The 19,391-nt window shown below is 26.9% G+C and overlaps 3 protein-coding genes and 1 non-coding gene across 7 annotated transcripts; 1 reads left to right on the forward strand and 3 right to left on the reverse strand.

Annotated features, from left to right (window-relative positions):
- Positions 1 to 673: 673 nt before the first annotated feature.
- On the reverse strand, positions 674 to 6,923 carry Dsor1 (mitogen-activated protein kinase kinase 1). The gene is made up of 8 exons (XM_035083134.1): positions 6,359 to 6,923; positions 5,875 to 6,100; positions 5,700 to 5,812; positions 5,513 to 5,624; positions 2,003 to 2,179; positions 1,701 to 1,908; positions 1,458 to 1,624; positions 674 to 1,375 (listed from the first exon to the last, which is right to left on the reverse strand). Exons 1-8 carry the CDS (start codon positions 6,478 to 6,480, stop codon positions 1,259 to 1,261), a joined length of 1,242 nt encoding a protein of 413 aa, XP_034939025.1. The 5' UTR covers positions 6,481 to 6,923; the 3' UTR covers positions 674 to 1,258.
- Positions 6,924 to 6,947: 24 nt separating this feature from the next.
- On the forward strand, positions 6,948 to 8,474 carry RpL17 (ribosomal protein L17). Its single transcript, XM_035083135.1, has 5 exons — positions 6,948 to 7,089; positions 7,353 to 7,439; positions 7,704 to 7,863; positions 7,977 to 8,147; positions 8,246 to 8,474. Exons 2-5 carry the CDS (start codon positions 7,359 to 7,361, stop codon positions 8,389 to 8,391), a joined length of 558 nt encoding a protein of 185 aa, XP_034939026.1. The 5' UTR covers positions 6,948 to 7,089; positions 7,353 to 7,358; the 3' UTR covers positions 8,392 to 8,474.
- Positions 8,475 to 8,918: 444 nt separating this feature from the next.
- Positions 8,919 to 18,931, reverse strand: LOC118066792 (synaptic vesicle glycoprotein 2B). 4 transcript variants are annotated; one of them, XM_035083119.1, is made up of 7 exons: positions 18,705 to 18,931; positions 11,256 to 11,481; positions 11,030 to 11,173; positions 10,565 to 10,889; positions 9,675 to 10,486; positions 9,311 to 9,598; positions 8,919 to 9,239 (listed from the first exon to the last, which is right to left on the reverse strand). In XM_035083119.1, exons 2-7 carry the CDS (start codon positions 11,290 to 11,292, stop codon positions 9,184 to 9,186), a joined length of 1,662 nt encoding a protein of 553 aa, XP_034939010.1. In that variant the 5' UTR covers positions 11,293 to 11,481; positions 18,705 to 18,931; the 3' UTR covers positions 8,919 to 9,183. The 4 variants fall into 4 exon arrangements, with proteins under 4 accessions (XP_034939010.1, XP_034939009.1, XP_034939011.1 ...); XM_035083118.1 differs by lacking the exon at positions 18,705 to 18,931 and adding an exon at positions 15,696 to 15,840; XM_035083120.1 differs by lacking the exon at positions 18,705 to 18,931 and adding an exon at positions 13,744 to 14,005.
- On the reverse strand, positions 12,087 to 12,159 carry TRNAR-UCG (transfer RNA arginine (anticodon UCG)). The gene has a single exon. It is a non-coding gene; the product is annotated as a tRNA-Arg (tRNA).
- Positions 18,932 to 19,391: the final 460 nt, after the last annotated feature.

The raw sequence follows: 19,391 nt of genomic DNA on the forward strand, positions 1-19,391 counted from the left end.
TTATTTGATCATTAATTTCTATCATGCACTTGCAGTACATTGAGATGATTTTATTTTAAAGCCAATATTTTAAGGCTTGAGTTAATTAATATTTTACAAATTAATTTTTTATAATGGAAATTCTCATAAAGGATTCTTGAATTAAGATTATTTATTTCCATTTTTTTTTTTAAATATTTCTCTATAATTATCAATTTTCAATCCATTTAATGTAGACTTCTGCCATAATCTATCAAAGATTTTGACTAGTTTAATAGTTTAATTTTATTTAATTAGAATTTAATACGTAAGAAATTTTTCATCAAAATGCATAATGAAAGTAAAAAAAAAAAATCAAATAACATTTTATCTACTCACTTTAAGTAAAATTATTTTACAATACAACTTTTTTTAACAATTTACTTTTAATTTTAATACTTTACTATGCTAACTAATTATTTTTTAATATCAATGAATCATTGATATATTTACATTACGTATATTTAATGTTATTTTTATTTAGTTTTTCTATTTTATCTAATCATTTTTTTTCCCTACCGACTCTTAAAAAATCATAGTGGAACTTGAAACAAAAAAAAAAAAAACTTCATAGCTTCCAGGTACAGATTTTTTAAGAACAAGACGGACAGTGAATTAAATTGATTAATTAATCAATCTCAAGTATGATCTGTTATAGTTTTATACTCATATACATATATTATATTTTTACATTAATTAATTAATTTACCTGTTGGTTTACTATAATTTAACGTTACTCTAATCTTATCACAGTAAACACATAGCAATGGCTGCAATATTATACTCAATTTACATAATAATGGTTTTGTCTTACATACTTTCATAAGGTAACTTAATATAATTAAACAACTATAATTCATATAATTGTTAACAAATTATTAAAGCACAGTGGCGCACAATGTATAGATAACATCTTAAGCAGTTATATAATTATTTAGTATTCTTAAAAATTTTTTTCTCCATTTTTCAGTTAGCTTTTTTTATTCTTATTATCTTAACTTTTGTTCCGTATTTGTCTACATAAAAATATAGTTATTACCAATAATCAGTTACAGTACACTATTTGATAAATTTCTCAAATTTCTTCCTAATATGATTTATATTTTATTTAATTATATATTTCAGGAAATAAAATATTTCAACTTAAAATGCCACTGTTCAAATCAGAGTAAACTTGAAAACTGATTTAAGAGTACTGAACGCGTATATATGTTGTCAAGTATGTAAGAGTGACATTTATTCAGGACTGTACATTAGCTAAACGAGTAGGAGTAGTCGGTTGCAAATCCATTGTTCGACATACCCAGCCAGCAATATCAACATTTTCAGCTTCTGCTTTTCTTATCCATTCATGATTCTATATATCATTTAATTTAAATATATTTAGTTAATAAAGGATAATTTTTTATTAAAATATTTAATAAAATAAATTTATATACCATTAATGTTTTTAAATCAGCACGTTCAGCAGGATTCTTTTTCAAACATCTATCAACAAAATCTGTAAAAGCATCAGTAAATATGCCTGGAGGTAATTTTGGTGGAGGTTCATTCACAATGTAATCCAGCAATTCGAAAATTGCCATAGGCCGTGGGCTGTTGGCATCTATATTATAAAAAAATTATAAATATAAAATAAATGTCTGATTTAAATATTTAATTATATAATTCATTATCATTACTGTGAGATGGAGATTGTGCTGGCGTGGATGTATTATTTGCTGTATCATTTGGTAAAACTTGGAGAGCTTGTGGACCAAATATTGATACTAAAGTATTTGTATCAGGTGGTGGAACTGGATACATCCCAATAGCCATTTCAACAAGAGAAAGACCCAAAGACCAGACATCACTTTGAACTGAATAATGACTACCTTGCAATCGCTCTGGCTATAAATTATTCAATTTTTTATTAGCTAGTGTTTCATAAAATTATATATTTATAACTCTATCAGTATATAAAGTATATTTTCTTTGGACTTACCGACATATAACTTCTGGTACCAACAAATGAATTGGCCATTGAATCTATTAATTGTCCAGAAACTCCAAAATCACAAATTTTTATTTCACCGGCACTATTTACCAATATATTACTTGGTTTTACATCTCGATGCATTATAGCATGTTTATCTCTCAAATAACTTAATCCTTTGAGTACCTGAAAAAATAATATTATTACTAATAGAGTAAGAGAAAGAGAGGGGAGCAAAAAAAAGAACAAAATCAATGAAACAAAACTTAATAACTTCAGTATATTGATTTTAATTTCATCAACTTTAAATAGATAAAAAATAAGTAATAAAAATGGCTCAAGTTAGTTCAATGCTATCAGCCAAAAGAACATCAACAGTACAGATACAAAAGAAAAAATTAACTGATGATGAAATAATTGATCTTCATCAAGAATTTACTACTGATGATCATATGATTCCATTAGCAGATCTTTGTATAAAGTTGAATACAAATATTGAAACAGGATTGACTGATGAAGAAGCAGAAAATCGAATACGTGAGCTTCCAAATGCTTTAAGTCCACCAAAAATAACACCTGAGTATATAAAACTATTAAAATGTATGTTTGCTGGATTTGCTGCTTTACTTTGGGTTTGTGCCGGTTTATGTTTTGTTCTTTACGGAATAAGTATTGCTACGGGTCACGATGATGAAGAAGGTATCGAATGGTTTGGTGTAATAATAATATTAATTTGTGTAATATCAGGATTATTTGCATATATTCAAGAAAGTAAAAATACTAAAGTGATGGAGTCTTTTACAAAAATGGTCCCAACTTTTGCATTAGTTATGAGAAATGGTGAAAAAAAAATGGTACCAACAGAAAAAGTTGTTTTAGGTGATATTGTTGAGATCAGATTAGGAGATAAGATCCCTGCAGATATTAGAATAATAAGATCAGTTGGATTGAGAGTTGAGAATTCCAGTATAACTGGCGAAAGTGAATCTGTTCCAAGAACAGATTTTCCTACAGATTCTAATCCTTTAGAGACACAAAATGTAGCATTTTTTTCATCTTACGCAGTAACTGGAGAAGGAACTGGAATTGTTATTGCTACTGGAGATCAAACAATGATAGGAAGACTTGCTGGTCTTGCAACTCAAGTTAGTAAAGAAGAAACCCCGATTGCTAAAGAAATAAGACATTTTGTTGAAATTGTTACATTTATTGCATTAATTTTTGGAGTTGTATTTTTTGGACTATCTTTAATTATAGAAGCAAATGTTATTAAAGGTTTTACATATCTATTAGGAATAATAATTTCAAATGTTCCAGAAATTCTTTTAGTTACCGTTACAACAAGTCTAACGTTAACAGCTAAAAAAATGGCTAATAAAAATTGCCTGGTAAGAAATTTAGAAGCAGTCGAAACTCTTGGATCAACATCAACAATTTGTTCAGATAAAACTGGAACATTAACACAGAATAAAATGACTGTATCAAATATGTGGTTTGGAAATATTCGACATAATTTTCCTCCAGACTCTTGGAATCTTGGAGCTGAACGAGATCTGTTATTAGAAAAGCCGGCCTTTCATTCAATCATTAAAGCAGCTACTTTATGTCTTAGAGCTGAATTTCGTAAAGATTCAGAAGTATTTACAAAAATTGAAGACAGAGACGTCATTGGTGATGCATCAGAAACAGGTGTATTAAAATTTTGTGAGCATATACATTCAACAAAAAAGTTTCGCATGACTTATCCAAAACTTGCTGAAATTCCTTTCACTTCAATAAATAAATATCAAATGTCAATTCATAGAGATAAAAATGGATATTATATATATGCAAAAGGAGCTCCGGAAGTAATAATGGAATTTTGTTCAACAATTTTGTTAATGGATGGGAAATCAAGAGATTTTACAAACGCCGATATGCGAGAAGCTCGTAGGGCTTGTACTGAATTAGGTTTTCTTGGAGAACGAGTCTTAGCTTACTGTGATCTTTTTCTACCAGAAAGCAGATATGGACCTAATTATGTTTTTAATACAGACAATCCTAAAAATTACAATTTTCCTCTAGATGGTTATAGATTTCTTGGATTAATTAGTCTTATTGATCCACCGAGACCTGCAGTTCCAGAGGCAGTTAATACTTGTCGAGCTGCTGGAATTAAAGTAATTATGGTAACTGGTGATCATCCAGTAACGGCAATGGCGATCGCAAAAGCTGTAGGAATAATCGGAGAAGGTCATGAAACTCAATATGAAAAAGCTCTTAGACTCGATAAATCTCTGAGTCAAATACCTCGAGATTCAGATACTGAAGCAATTATTATCACAGGATCTGAATTAAGATATATGGATAACAGTGAATTGGATAATATTATTAAAAACTATGAAGAAATTGTATTTGCAAGGACATCTCCACAGCAAAAATTATTGATCGTTGAAAGTTGCCAACGTTTAGGAGAAATTGTTGCAGTGACTGGAGATGGAGTTAATGATTCTCCAGCATTAAGAAAAGCAGATATTGGTGTGGCAATGGGTATAGCTGGGTCTGATGTAGCAAAAAACGCAGCAGATATGGTACTAATGGATGACAATTTTGCATCTATTGTTACTGGAATAGAAGAAGGAAGATTAATTTTTGATAATTTAAAAAAATCAATTGCCTATACATTAACATCAAGTGTTCCTGAAATGATTCCTATGTTAAGTAGTATTTTATTATCAATCCCGTTGCCTTTTGTTATTGAATTAGTACTTTGTATTGATATTGGTACAGATTTATTACCTGCTATTGCATTAGCTTATGAAAAGGCTGAATCTGACATTATGAAACGACCACCCAGAAATCCTAAATATGATAAATTAGTAAATAAACGATTAATATCAATAGCTTACGGACAAATTGGAATGACTCAAGCATTGGCTGGATTCGTTAATTATTTTATGATTCTTGCATTTCATGGATTTTTACCCAAAGATTTATTTGGATTACGAACAGATTGGGAAAATAAAGCAATTACAGACTTACAAGATTCTTACGGACAAACATGGAGTTATGAGAATCGTATAAATTTGTTGAATGAAGCACGTACTGGATATTTCATTTCCATTGTGACAACTCAGATGATTGACCTCATTATGTGTAAAACAAGAAGAAATTCTATATTTCACCAGGGAATGAAAAATTGGTTTCTCAATGCATCGTTTGTTTTTGAAATAATGTTAACCGCTGTATTTTTATATATGCCAGGAATAGGAAAAGTCTTAAAAACACGTCCTCTTGAACCTCATTGGTTTTTACCTTGTTTACCTCTCGGACTATTTTTATGGATTTATGATGAATTTCGACGATTGTGTATTAGAAAATTTCCGAATGGAATAATAGCGAGAGAAACATATTACTAAATTATTTATATCATTAATGATTTTTTTCATTGATAATAATTATAAAAATTTCTATTAGAATGTATTTTTTAATTAGTATTTAATGAATGGGTAAGAGAATAGAAAAAAAAATAGAACTTACTGCGGATGTTATAGTTCCTAATATTGGCTCTGGTATTCTTCCAGCTTTTTTAAGTATTAAATCTAAAGATCCACCATCCATATATTCCATACATATACTAATCTCACCGTCACTATAAAAATTAATTTTTATTTACGATTGTCATTAGAACATTAGATGAATATGTATCTAAAAATGATAGACAAACCTGTAAAAAGCACCATAGAACCCAACTATATGAGCAAAATTACACTCATGAAGTACCTTAAGTTCACGAATGATTTGCTTCTTAATTGCTGGCTTTACTTCTAAATGTATCAACTGAAAAAATTATTAGATTTATAAATTATATAAGATAGTTAATATTTAATAATATATTATACCTTTCTCGCCATAATTAGACCATATTTTTTATGCCTAACTTTCATTACAACACCACCATTTCCTGCTCCTAATTCGCCTAATTTTTCAAAGTCATCATCACATAATTCTCCAACTTTTTCTTTTTGTCCTAAAAAACTTTCAAGTCGTTTCCTTTGTTCTTCATCCATCTCCAATTCTTCTAATCTCTCTTGTATAGCATCAATACTTATTTTACCCATAACTCCACTGAAATTTATATTATAAATATTGATAATTAAGTTTCATTTTACTTTAATCATTTAATAAATAGTTGGTAAATTATACGGATTAAATTATTAATAAAATATTATTTAATATAAGTATACGTTTGAAATGTTTGATGTATTAAAATAGTTGTTATATTTTCTTTAAAACTTTAATAAATAATCTAGTTAACGTGATAGTTAATCATTCTATTTATCAGCTAAATATATCTATGAATTGATAAATTAATTAAAAATTTACTCAGGTATCACAGGTGGTTCCGGATAAGAAGGAAGTGATGGTACTGGAGGTGATGGCGATACTGCTGAAGCAGGTTCTATCGAGCCTGGTGGCAATGTCAAATTTAATTTATTTTTTGACATTTTAATACTTTGTTTACGTAAACTTGAACAATTCACCAAATTCTTAATTTCCTTTTAACACTTTGTTTAACACAATAAATGAATCATTAATCAACACTGTTCGATAATTTGTTTATGCTATTATCTTATTGGATATTATTTAAGAAAATTTATCACATAATACAATACTATTTATAATCGGAAAAATAGAATATTTTAAATCTTTTTTTTTTGCTATGAACAAAACATGAACTGTCAATCAATATCCTAATCACGCACAAAAATTATTCATCGACAGTTTGGTAGCTTGAGTCACTTATTAGTATATACTTTTGGAGTAAACTTTTAAACTATTCACCAAAGTTGAATGTTTTTATTTAAACAAATGATTTTTAAAATTACAAATTTCTAATTGTTACAAACATCAATTTGTGATTATTAATACATGCATGTATGTATATTTTATATATGTATTTTTTGATGTATTACAAAATCAGAAATGCTATGTGGGCACACAAATATGTATGATGACGTACACTCAGCTTCACTGGCTCCATCTTTCCGGAAGTGGATACCGCTGAAACTCTTGAACGCTCATGTCTTTTCCCTTTAACATCATATTGTCAAAAGGTAGAGTTTTCTGAATTTTGTTTAGAAAATCAAGTTTTATTTAATCAATCATTATCAATAATTAATGTTATGCACATTCAATTCAAAGACCAATATCTCACGATTATTTTTTGAACAGTAGTTATTATTTTTAACGAAAATCAATACAAAATATTGTGTGATAAGTTGTGTGATAGTTGAAATTTGAATCTATCCATTTGTGCATTTCTTGTATTGATTAATAGTTTACATTGATATTTTATAATTTTTACTTGTAATTATAGGACATAATGGGTCGATATTCTCGAGAACCGACTAATACAGCCAAATCCTGCAAGGCACGGGGTTCTAATTTACGTGTTCATTTCAAGGTAAATTAGAAAAATGAATTTAATGTATACAATCCAAAACCTAACCTCTCTTTTATCTGGAGGAAATTATGCGCAATGTTGAAAATATCATAAATTGAAAATAAACACTTTGTTTACACATTAAAATCTATTTCTAATATTTTATTCATTATTAATTATTTATTTTGTAACTTCTATTATATTTTTTTTCATGAAAATAATGTTTTACAATTCATTTAACCTTTTTTTTTTATAAATAATTGTTAATTAAATTTAATATTACAGAACACTCATGAAACTGCACGTGCTATTAAAAATATGGCTTTAAGAAGAGCACAAAAATATTTAAAAAATGTTATTGAACACAAGGAGTGTGTTCCTTTCAGAAGATTCAATGGTGGAATTGGCAGGTGTGCTCAAGCTAAACAATTCGGCACAACACAAGGTTATAAATGCTATTTTTAATTGAATAATCTTTTCGTCATCCTTATATTAACAAGAATGTCATGAACAGTGTATGTATATTTTTTTAAAATAATATTTCTTTGGTCTTATCAGGAAGATGGCCCAAAAAATCAGCTGAATTTTTACTCCAATTATTGAGGAATGCTGAATCAAATGCCGATTACAAAGGTCTAGATGTTGATCGATTAGTTATTGATCATATTCAAGTAAACCATGCTCCTTGTTTACGTAGAAGGACATACCGAGCTCATGGCCGAATTAATCGTATGTTTTATAATAATAATAATAATAATAATAAGTTAATATTATAAAATAATTATTATTCATAGGTTGTTATATTTTTATATTTCAATTAATTTCAGCTTATATGAGTAGTCCCTGTCATATAGAAGTTATTCTCACAGAGAAAGAAGATGTTGTAACTAAAGCAACAGAAGAAGAACCATTGAAGAAGAAATTAAGTAAGAAGAAGCTCGCCCGACAAAAAGAAAAAATGTTGAGAGAGTAAGTGACTCGACCATTATTTTCTATCATCAAGTTATCTTGATCTGTATTGTGCAAAGAAATAAAAAGCACATTATTATTGATAAATTTACGTCGTTTCTATTTTACATATTTACTCCTTTATTCTTATTAATTAATTTACATAATCTATTAAGTAGAGTAAAGGAAGTCCATAAAAAAAAAACAACTAGATTATGAAGATTTTTTTTATTCGTGATGTTTCACATGTCACAAATAATCCAAAAATAATAATTTGAATCATAAAACAATTATTGATGATTAAATTATATATACATATATATATATATATATATTTGTACATATATATGCATACATATATATCTACATACATAAATATTTCAATTTTATTGATAATACGCTGAAAAATAATAATAAATATTTGAGATACAACTTATTATCACTAAAACATTTGAGCACTTATAAGAGTCACTATAAATATTGTTGTATAATTTTTTCTATCATACATACACATACATCGTCATTATTAAAAAAATAAATCAACCATCTCAGTCATTCACAATTTGCCCATATTTATTTTTCCAGAGTTAATCTTATATAAAATCATTTTTCTATTATTAAACAATAAAAGTTATTACTAATCTAAATTGAATATTCCATAATAGGTGTTGAGTTATAATATTCTACCCTGTGTTTTTTTTTTGTTTTTCTACATGTGACCATTAACATTATGTCTCTTTTAATGTTTAATACGTTCTATAAAAATTTATAACGACTATCCATGAAACATGAACGATGTATTGTTATTTTACTGGTGTCAGGAAAGTGGTTCCCGCGTTGTGTTTGGTAAAAATAAACATAGTAAACCTCCTCCTGTAATGGCAAACAATTTGAATTAGTCCTGTTATTATTGATCTTGAATCATTATAAATGAGTTAATTTACCAATAAGAAGAACAGCAACGATAAATGTAGGTGCAGGACAGTACATGTCTAGCAATTGGGCTATAACAATATTACCAATGATACCGCCTAATCTAGCAGCAACCATTGAAATAGCTATTCCAGTTGCTCGTAGGCTAGTTGGAAATACTTCGGTAATAAGACAATCCAAAGCCGCATTACCACAACTAATCACACCACTAAAGAAAGCTGAGACTACTACGTTGTGAATTTTATTGTAAACAAAATAAAGACCTACAGAGCATGCACCTGAAGACAATGTACTGAAAACTAAACATAAAAAATATCATGGTTATCATTATTTAATCTAAAAGATTAAATGAATAACAATTGAAAAAAATCTTACCAAGAAAAAATTTGCGACCTAAACGATCCATCCCTAAGACTGCGACAATGTTGGCAGGAATAGCAGAAGCAACAGTGATAAGTGATTCAATAAAAACAGATTCACCGATTTTACTATCACACGGTCTATTTTCTTCAGTATTATTGTTTCTAACTCTTATATAAAAATCAGTAACTTCACAGACGTCGGCAGTTTGATTTGGATAATGCTGGTTATAAAGATCAAAGCGATTAAAAAGTTCCGGAAACCACATCATAAGACCATAATAACCAATATGAAAAGTGAAGTTAATGATAATTGATATTACAGTGAAACGTAAAATTGGTGAGACAAATAACTGTTTACTATTGTCTATAATGTCACTCAGCATAATCTTGTACTTATTTTTTTCTTTGGCATCAGACTTTACTGACTCCAATTCATGAAAGTCATTGATTACTAATTCTTTGACTGTGTAAGTATCACGAGGTTTACCAGTATTTATGGCATAAATACCTCGGAATATATTAAGAGCTTCTTCATATCTACCACGTGATAGCAGATATTTAGGAGATTCAGGGAGGAATAGAAGTAGTCCCGCCACAATAAAAGAGGGAGCAGCGCAGATTAGCAGGAAAATTCGCCAAGAATTAAATGTAAACATTTTAGTGTCGATACCGATATCATGAGGGATAACCAGCCATGCTAGTCCAGCCACAAACAAATTTCCAAGGGTCCAAAATGCTGCCATAAATGACAGCATTGATCCACGTTTGGATTTTGGTTGAAACTCTGCAAAGTATGACCATATTACTGGTCCACTACCACCTAGTCTGAAATACATAGAGAATTTTATCAGATTATGTATCATTTTTATGAGACATTTTTCAAAAAGATCAACAAATACTTACGCAGCTCCATTGAGAAAACGAAAAAACAGAAATAGTTCATAAGATTGGCTAAAACTGGACGCTACGATGCAGAGGGCATTCATAAAAGAAATAACAATAAGAACCTTTCGTCGACCCAAGGCATCTGCCACTGAGCCCCATGCATAAGCCCCTGCCATCATGCCAATGAAGATGATGGAGCTGAGCCATCCCTTTGCTTCGGTATTCAAATGCAAGTCACATTGTGCACTTGGTAAGATAAAAGACATAGAAATTACGTCCATCTCCTCACTCGTACTAACGAACCCGCATACTGCGAGTAAGAAGTAGTGAAACTTTCCATACTCTGAAATAATATAGATTACATTTTTTCAATAAATTTCTGTAATTCAATCATTGTGTATGATTGATATTCTTAAAAGTTTAAATTAATCAACTTGAAAAATCTTTTCTACTTTAATGATATATTTCGTTTATTGAACTTACCAGTTAATTCAATAGCTTTTTCAAAGTCAGCTTTAATACAAGATCCTTTTTCGGGATCTAGAGTTTTACCCTTTGATCCTATCCCGGCAAGTTCTAGATCTTTCGAACCGCAGCCGTTTAATCGATTGTCTTTTACATCACACTCTGTAAAGGAATTACAATTAGATGAATCACTGAGTTATTTTACCATCAACAGCATCATTGATAATCAATGTTATCAACTCACTATTATTGTGCTTTGAGTGTAGTTCACTTTCTACCATTCTACGATGTCGGCACAGTTGGAAGAGTTTCGCTTTGAAAGAAAATTAAATAATTAATCTGATGTAATTGGTAGGTTTATTGAAGAAGTCAGATCTTTTTTGTGAAGATTTTGGCGAAATTTTCCTGCTAATCCTGCGCTGCTCTGCTGCTTCTTAACAACGGGGCTTAGTTTTGCGTTCACACGCGAGCTAGAATAAGACAAAAATAACAAAAAAAATTAGCTTTTTAATGAAATATATATTAAATATTATATGATAAATAATATTGATACATTTTTTAAACTTTTGATAAATTTTTAAACATCAACCAATGTTTTTGCAGTGGTATATAATCATCATTCTGGTAAATATAATTCTATTGTACGAACATATTGAACAACTATAATAACAGATGCAATGCAAATTATAAATAAAATCATGAATCCTGTGGTGAATACATCTACCTATTAATAAGAATCATAGATAAAAGATGAAAATATCAGGATTCTTTGCAATTGTGAATTAATTCCCATGAGTTTAATTATTCTATTTTAATCCACACTGCTATTTTTTACGCTGTGAGCTATTTAGTTGATATCTATGATTTAATACCTATAAATAACAACATGCTATAGGAATTTTTGTATTTAATTTAACTTAAATTCAAATCAAAAGATGTTGGATTTCTGTATGGCTGATTGTATCTCGTTATTTTTGCTCACTTTTATTAAATCAGCAATATAATTATTTAATTTAAAATCACTGTAAATAATTAACATTTTATATTGTTAATTAACTAATTTAAAAAAGAATTTCGACCGTGACAGGACTCGAACCTGCAATCTTCGGATCCGAAGTCCGACGCCTTATCCGTTAGGCCACACGGTCATGAGGGTACTTGCAAATATCCCTACATCTAGGCAAACCAATAGAATTTTAAAAAAAATTTCAATAATTATTTATTATTTCATTGTGTTTGAAAATAAAATATAATAAGTTATATCATAATTGATGATTTATGATATAAATAAAATGTTTGTTATTAAATTTTTTAAATTTAAATTCGCACCGTATATTGAAGAATATAAGATGTTATTTTAGTTTTAACTGGAATTAGAGCTGAATATATTCCCAAATGCACTTCAGATTGGATTAATTTAATAACAAGTACAATATTAATTTATAAATATAGAGAACTGTTGAAGTTATTTATATTTTCATGACTTGAAACAAATTGTTTTTCAATCAAACAAATATATTTACCCAACAAAATCACTCTCTCTGCCCTGATATCTTTGATTTTTTCGTCATTTTGACATTAACATATATATTTATTCGATCATTAATTGAATAAATAAAAAATTATCTTACAATTTGAATGTTTATTCAGCTTTCACTTTGTACTGATGAATAATAATATACTGACAATTTTTTGAACTTTAAGTGTTCTGTAAGAATAATAAAAAAGTTTATATATTTATTATTTTTTTAAAAGAAGATAAAATATTTGAATTATTAATTGAAAAAAAAATAATAAAATAACTTATTATTGATTTAATATCTTTAATGAATTAAAGTTGTGTAAATGGAAATATTTTTAATAAAATTATGCTTTTATTTATAATAAAAATCTAGACTATTTCCGATTTTTGTGGAATTTACAAAAGACTAGTGTCAAATGAATATTCCATACCTGATTTTAGTCTTTTAAGAGTCATAACAATTGCAACAACAATTATAAATGACTCTACACACGTTGTTAATACAATAAATAATGCAATTTGTCAAATGACATTTGAAAAATGTTTGTTACATCTTTTAAGATCTAGTTACACGTATTATTTAAAGATATCTCAAGTCAATAAATCTTTTTTATTCATCTACAATACAAGTGCTGAGTATATATTCTATTTTTTAAATGATATTTTTAATAATCTTGAAAAACAATAGAATGTTAAGTGATTTTTTATCACATTTTTAAGTATAAAACTAGAGCCTAGATTAGTAAAATAGATTTATTGAGTTTAGTAGACATGAAAATGATGAACAACATTGTGAAAGACTGACGCGATTCGAGGCTAAAAAGATTTATGCAGTAGAAAATGAAAATCAAGGTCAGACAAAACTTCATAGAATCCATCTTGATATATAATGAAGAAGAATAAAGTATATTACAAATATCGAAGTGAACGGTGTGAAAAAATGGAATTTACACTTTACTTTACTTATTAGATTTACAGCCATACATGTCACAATTTTTAGAACCTTGATTTAAAAATAGTTGATAATTTTGATCTTTTTTTTTTAATTATTTATGTAGACATTTAATCTTAATCTAGACATTTTAACATACGTAAAAATACTTTTTTCATTGTATAAAAAAAGATTAAAATACTTTAAAAAAAAAAAAATAAATTATCATGTCATTGTTAATTAATAAATAAATATAAATAATAAATGATTTTAACTTACAAAACATGATGGAAAATTTGAAAAATAATGAGTGATTATAAAATATTTCTAATTATTAAATTAGTGTCACTGTTTTGTTTAATTATCACTCGAACAACTACTACTTTAATTTTCACTTTGTTTGATTAATTTTTAATTAATTATTTATTTTATGTTAAACAATTGAATATTTTTAGCATCACAATGATTTTATAATTTGTTTAAACCACTTAGAGTATTGATCGATATAGTTAGAATATTTTGATAACATTTTTCATTTATTAAATATAATTATGTCAAATTATAAATAATATATCGTTTATTTAGCAAACAATAGTTAATTAGAACAAAGTGATTATTCAATAAAGACAATACGTTAAACCACGACAAGATTAATATCACTATAGGATGATAATTTAACCGGTTAGTGACAGTGTAAAAAGATGAAATGAGTATGAAATAGTTCAGGCATCTAAGAGATACCTGCAACTACTATACCTCCCACTAACTAGACTGCAAATATGTGTTATATTTGTCTAACTGATGATAAGTTATAAGTATATGTATACATTCAATTGCAACACATCATAATTAGCATAGGTCATATCTTTTTTATGATTTAATTATTTATTGATAAAGAAATTTATTTAAATATGTAATAATTGATTGATTGAGAAAATTTTTTTTTCTCTAGATCTATTAATGTTGATATACATTTGTGTTTATTACGAAATAGTGGAGAAAAAAGAATGATTATTGAAAATAAAAGTAATCCAATTGGTAAAGGGGAAAAAAGGATAAAATAGATAAATTTAATAGTCGTGTGACTGAATGAGTCTGATAATAATTTATATTATGCTACATTGATAATACACGAGTTTAAGTGTCTATTTGTTAAAGATTAACAGTTATCAGTGAGAAGTTTTGATATAAGTGTACTTTTTAATCATTTTGATAATCAAAACTTCCGGTTAATTACTTACAATTAGTGTAATAATAAGAAGTGTCAATAGTATTGTTTTTACTTATTAAAACATTCATAAACAGTCATATTATAAATTTTAGAAAATAAGAAATAAATTTTTTTTTGCTTTTCTTTGCTTTTGTAATAAAAATAAATAAAGTATTTATATATAAGTTTATTTTGACATGATGAAGAGAATTAAAGAAGATGAATCAAAGAGACTCTAAAAATTTCTGCTAAAATCTAAAAAAAAAACAAATTATGCTAATATTTGTTTTCTCAAATACTCAAGGTCATGATTTAAATACAGAAAATAATATTTATATAAATTATTATAACTGATATTATTATTTTAAACTCATAAATAAATTTGTTCATTTTACTTAATTATTTTTATTGTCCAATCGTCTACTTTTTCATAAATTGTATCACTTGATGTTGCGTAACTGATCAACAGCATTGCTATTACAATGCATAAAAGTATAAAATGCAATATTTATTTTCTTTCATTTATCATTTGTTTTATTAAATACATAAATAAATAAAGAAATTCAATTTAATTATTATGGAAAAAAGAGCAAAAATTATACAAAATAAACGACGTTAAAGAAATTACTAAAGAAAGTTAATTGACAAAGTAGTATTAAAAATTTTTTCTTCTTTTTTAAACTGTTTAATACTTCAAAACTTTATTGAATCAATTGAAACTTTTAAAATAATCTTTAAATATTTTACACCATGAAAAATAAATTGTTTCGACCCTGACGATGACGCATGAACACGAACATCTAATGTGATGGACGAAATCCTTTAATTCGTGCCACTGAATATCTTTATTTACCAGTATTCAGTATTACCATCTTTATCATCATTATCATCATTATCATCATCATTGTCATTATCATCATCAGTAGTCTAACAAACGAAAAAAAAAAAAAAACATTGCACTTACAATTATTATTAATAATAATAAAAATAATAAATAAATAAATATTATTTTAAAACTTACGGTGTGGTGTTGGCCAAGTCTTGGAAAAGTTGCCCGAATGGGAACAACCAAAGTGCGAGGACAAAGCTGAAAGCTTATATACGAAGAGCAATCGCGAATTCATCCCCACTCTGCATTTTGATCAACAGTATAGCCCAAAAGATATTTTCTTACTCTGTCTCAATGTTGAATATAAAGACAAGTAATAACTATCTTTCTCTATCTTTCAATAATACTATCATCAAATGGTAAACTGAATTCAAGAGAAAGAAAGACAGTGGGAGAGAAGGAATGATAAGAGGAGCAACAGCAAATCAAATCGGTGATCTTTTTGTACTGAATGGGCTTTAATAATTCTCATCAGTCAAGCTCTAGATTTGATATCAAATAACTAAATCATCATTCTTTTTCAACTTTACTTGATATTTTTACAAAAAAAAACCAATCATTTATTTTTTATAAATATTATCTACTTCATGTTGAATAATTTTAAAAAAATTTCTACGTGTCTTTAAATTGATCTAAATGATTTAATTTTTAATATCATAATACAATCGATAGAAATGATATGTGTGAATTTAATTTAATTGTTCGTTAACAATAGCAAGTCATTAGAGAAAGAAATAAACATTTTATTCTATTGTTTAAGACTTTTCTTGTCATATAAAATAATTGCGTAATTTAACGTAAATCAAACATCTGACGAGTGTAAATCTTATAATCACATGTGTCTTGAGACAAATATTAGCAGTAACATAGCACGACAATGTAAAAATGAAATTTCAGTCATTTTTATCATTTAAAATTTAAAGCATCAATTACTTGACATTATTAATTAAATTATAATAATAATTTTTAACATCAATGTTAATGTCTTTTTCGATTGGATATAAAATGAATTTTTATCCAGAATACTTTGTAATAATAAATCACAAGATTTTTTGTCGTCTGAAGTGTTCATGTTTTCCATGTTAGTTTATATAAAGATTTATTTGAATCGTAGATTGGCAAGTTTACACAGTAGACACGTGACTGAAGGTTGATGATGAGCAATAACCCCCGATCTCTGCTACTGATCAGTGATTTGGGTCTATATACCACATGACAGAAGAGGTAAATAGTTTATAATTATCATGATTATAGAAAAATGTTAACTATAAAAATGATTTTCTGAGAAATAAAATTAATGAAAAATAAATTAGTTAATAAAATAATAATTAGTCTGGCATAATTCTCACACTTGTTTTCTAAAACTGCGAATAATGACCTAAATTAATCGACGCATTTGTTACTCCAATTAGCCCTGAAAAGTGAATGTTAGCTTTACTTCTCGTCTCCATGACACACTCGTAAATTAATTCATCATAATACAAACTATACATTATAATCAACATTACCGATGTATAAGAATATAAAAACAAACACGATTCGATACCACAAAAAATTAACGCAGAATATTTATTATTAAATAATAAATATTCATATCAAGGTATTTATTTATTTTTAAAAATTCGTCTAAAAATATTCAACTTGATCGAATGATGGTCTATGTAAATTATAAACTGCATCGGCTATTAATGTAAATAGAAAAAGATGAGAATGTAATATTTAATTGACAATAATGATCTGAATTGGTATAGATGAGAGAGGTATAATTGCAATATTTATAACAACATATTCAAGAGCACAAATATGAAATAAAAAATTTACAAAACATGTGCAATACATATTGACTATTGCAATATTTAATTAATATTTATTTTTATAAAAACTAAAAAATATTATTTATCATTTATTTGAAAAATTATTTTAAAAAATTTTTAATATAACTTATTTACATCTAATCATACAAAATCGTTTACTATTCTTGTAATTATACATAATAAGATGCTTACTACGTATAACTTTACTTTACTTCCTGTTAGCACGTGCATTATCACGATGATTAGAGAAACGAAGTTAAATAAACGTATGGTATCAATCAGAGATGAGAGAGATAAAGACATATGGCTACTCGAATCAGTTTATTTATCGAAATATAATATGTACCTTACGGGGCACTATTTATACGTTATTAATAATATAATAACATACTTTGAATGTTCATTCATCGAATTACTTTATGAATGACATTATACTGATCATTGAATATTTTATTTTGTTTTTTTTGTTCATTAATAGTATGAATTTCATTTAGTCTGATAAAATATACCATTGATTTTTTTTTTTTATTATTGCGCATTTAATGAACCTGTGATACGTAAATCATTGAAAATTCTATTTTTTTGTTCAAATTAATAAATTTTTAATGTCTACCGATAAACTTTATAAAAAGGGATATGTTGAAAAATTATTACTTATTGTTTATTCATGACTGAATTTTTCAGCTTATTTTTACAATAAAAAACTTGTTTTTATTACTTCTTTTTTTTATGTTCTACTTAATTACTAATAATTGTAGTAGCAATTGTAATTATTCTAAAATAATCAGGTTTTATAAATGATAAAAAAAAAATAAAGAATTATTACAAATGTATTAGTCATAAAATATCTGATTTCATTCATCATGTTATGATTAAAATAACAAATTAATAAATAAATGTAAATTTGAAAATTTAATATTAGTTATTTCCCCCCCCCCCATTTATTAGTTTATTTAATTAAAAAATTATCCTCAATGAACTCAATATAATAGATAATATAAATTGCCATATAGAAATTACAAGCATAATCTTATGAAGTATTGTCAAAGATAATTATTATTAAACAACCCTAACGCATTGATTTCCGGTCTACGGAAATGTCTCATCAAATTTGCGGGGTCGATACACTCTATCAAATCCGTGAGATATTTGTTATTTCATTTATTTATAATAATAAAATATTTATTATTATTTTTTTTTTTTGTTCAATTTTTTCGGCGATAAAAAATACATAAATTCTTGTAAATTTTTTATAGATATAAATATAAATTAAAAAATAATACTGTAAATTTTATGATAAAAAAAAAATTTAAATAATAGTACTTACCTATTCATAATAACCGGATCTTAAAAGGATAGTTGGCAAAGTAAGTGTTTACTCACAGATCACACGCGATATTTGTTACCGCTTTACTAACGATCTTGTAGGAAATTTTTTTCTAGCACAGTGATAACAGTAGAAGCTGTCGACCTGCACGTACAATTCAACAGAGTATTTTATTAACTAAATCACTTGGGAAGGAGTCACTTCGTCGCGAGTACTTCTGTCAATCTGATGGAGCATTTCAAGCTTTACCTCAGGGACGTCACTCTAGACCCCTAAATTGGGTACCCCATCATTTCTTTTCTTTCAACCATTAGGTATAATAAATCTCTCTTTTTCTCATAATCTCACTACTACTTCTTCATTTATTCAAAATACAATTGATCTAAATTAACAAAAATCATCTAAACATCTACTCTTTTACATTCTTGGTTGATAATTTTTTTATCCACTATTTTTATTAATTTATTTATAAAAATATGGAAAATATTATACAGAACATCATTTGATAATTAAAATACAAATTTTAAGATCTTAATTATAGACAATTATATCTTAGATTTATGGTATTATTAATTGTTTTAATATACCAATTATAATTATATTGTTTAAATAATGTCGATAATCATTTTTTATCTTAATATAAAAAATGACCTTACCATAAGCATATTTAACCATGAGATAATTTAC

The sequence above is a fragment of the Chelonus insularis genome, unplaced genomic scaffold (genome assembly GCF_013357705.1).
Source record: "Chelonus insularis isolate UGA/USDA-ARS -01 unplaced genomic scaffold, ASM1335770v1 contig_355_pilon, whole genome shotgun sequence".
In the NCBI taxonomy this organism is placed as follows: Eukaryota; Metazoa; Arthropoda; class Insecta; order Hymenoptera; family Braconidae; genus Chelonus; species Chelonus insularis.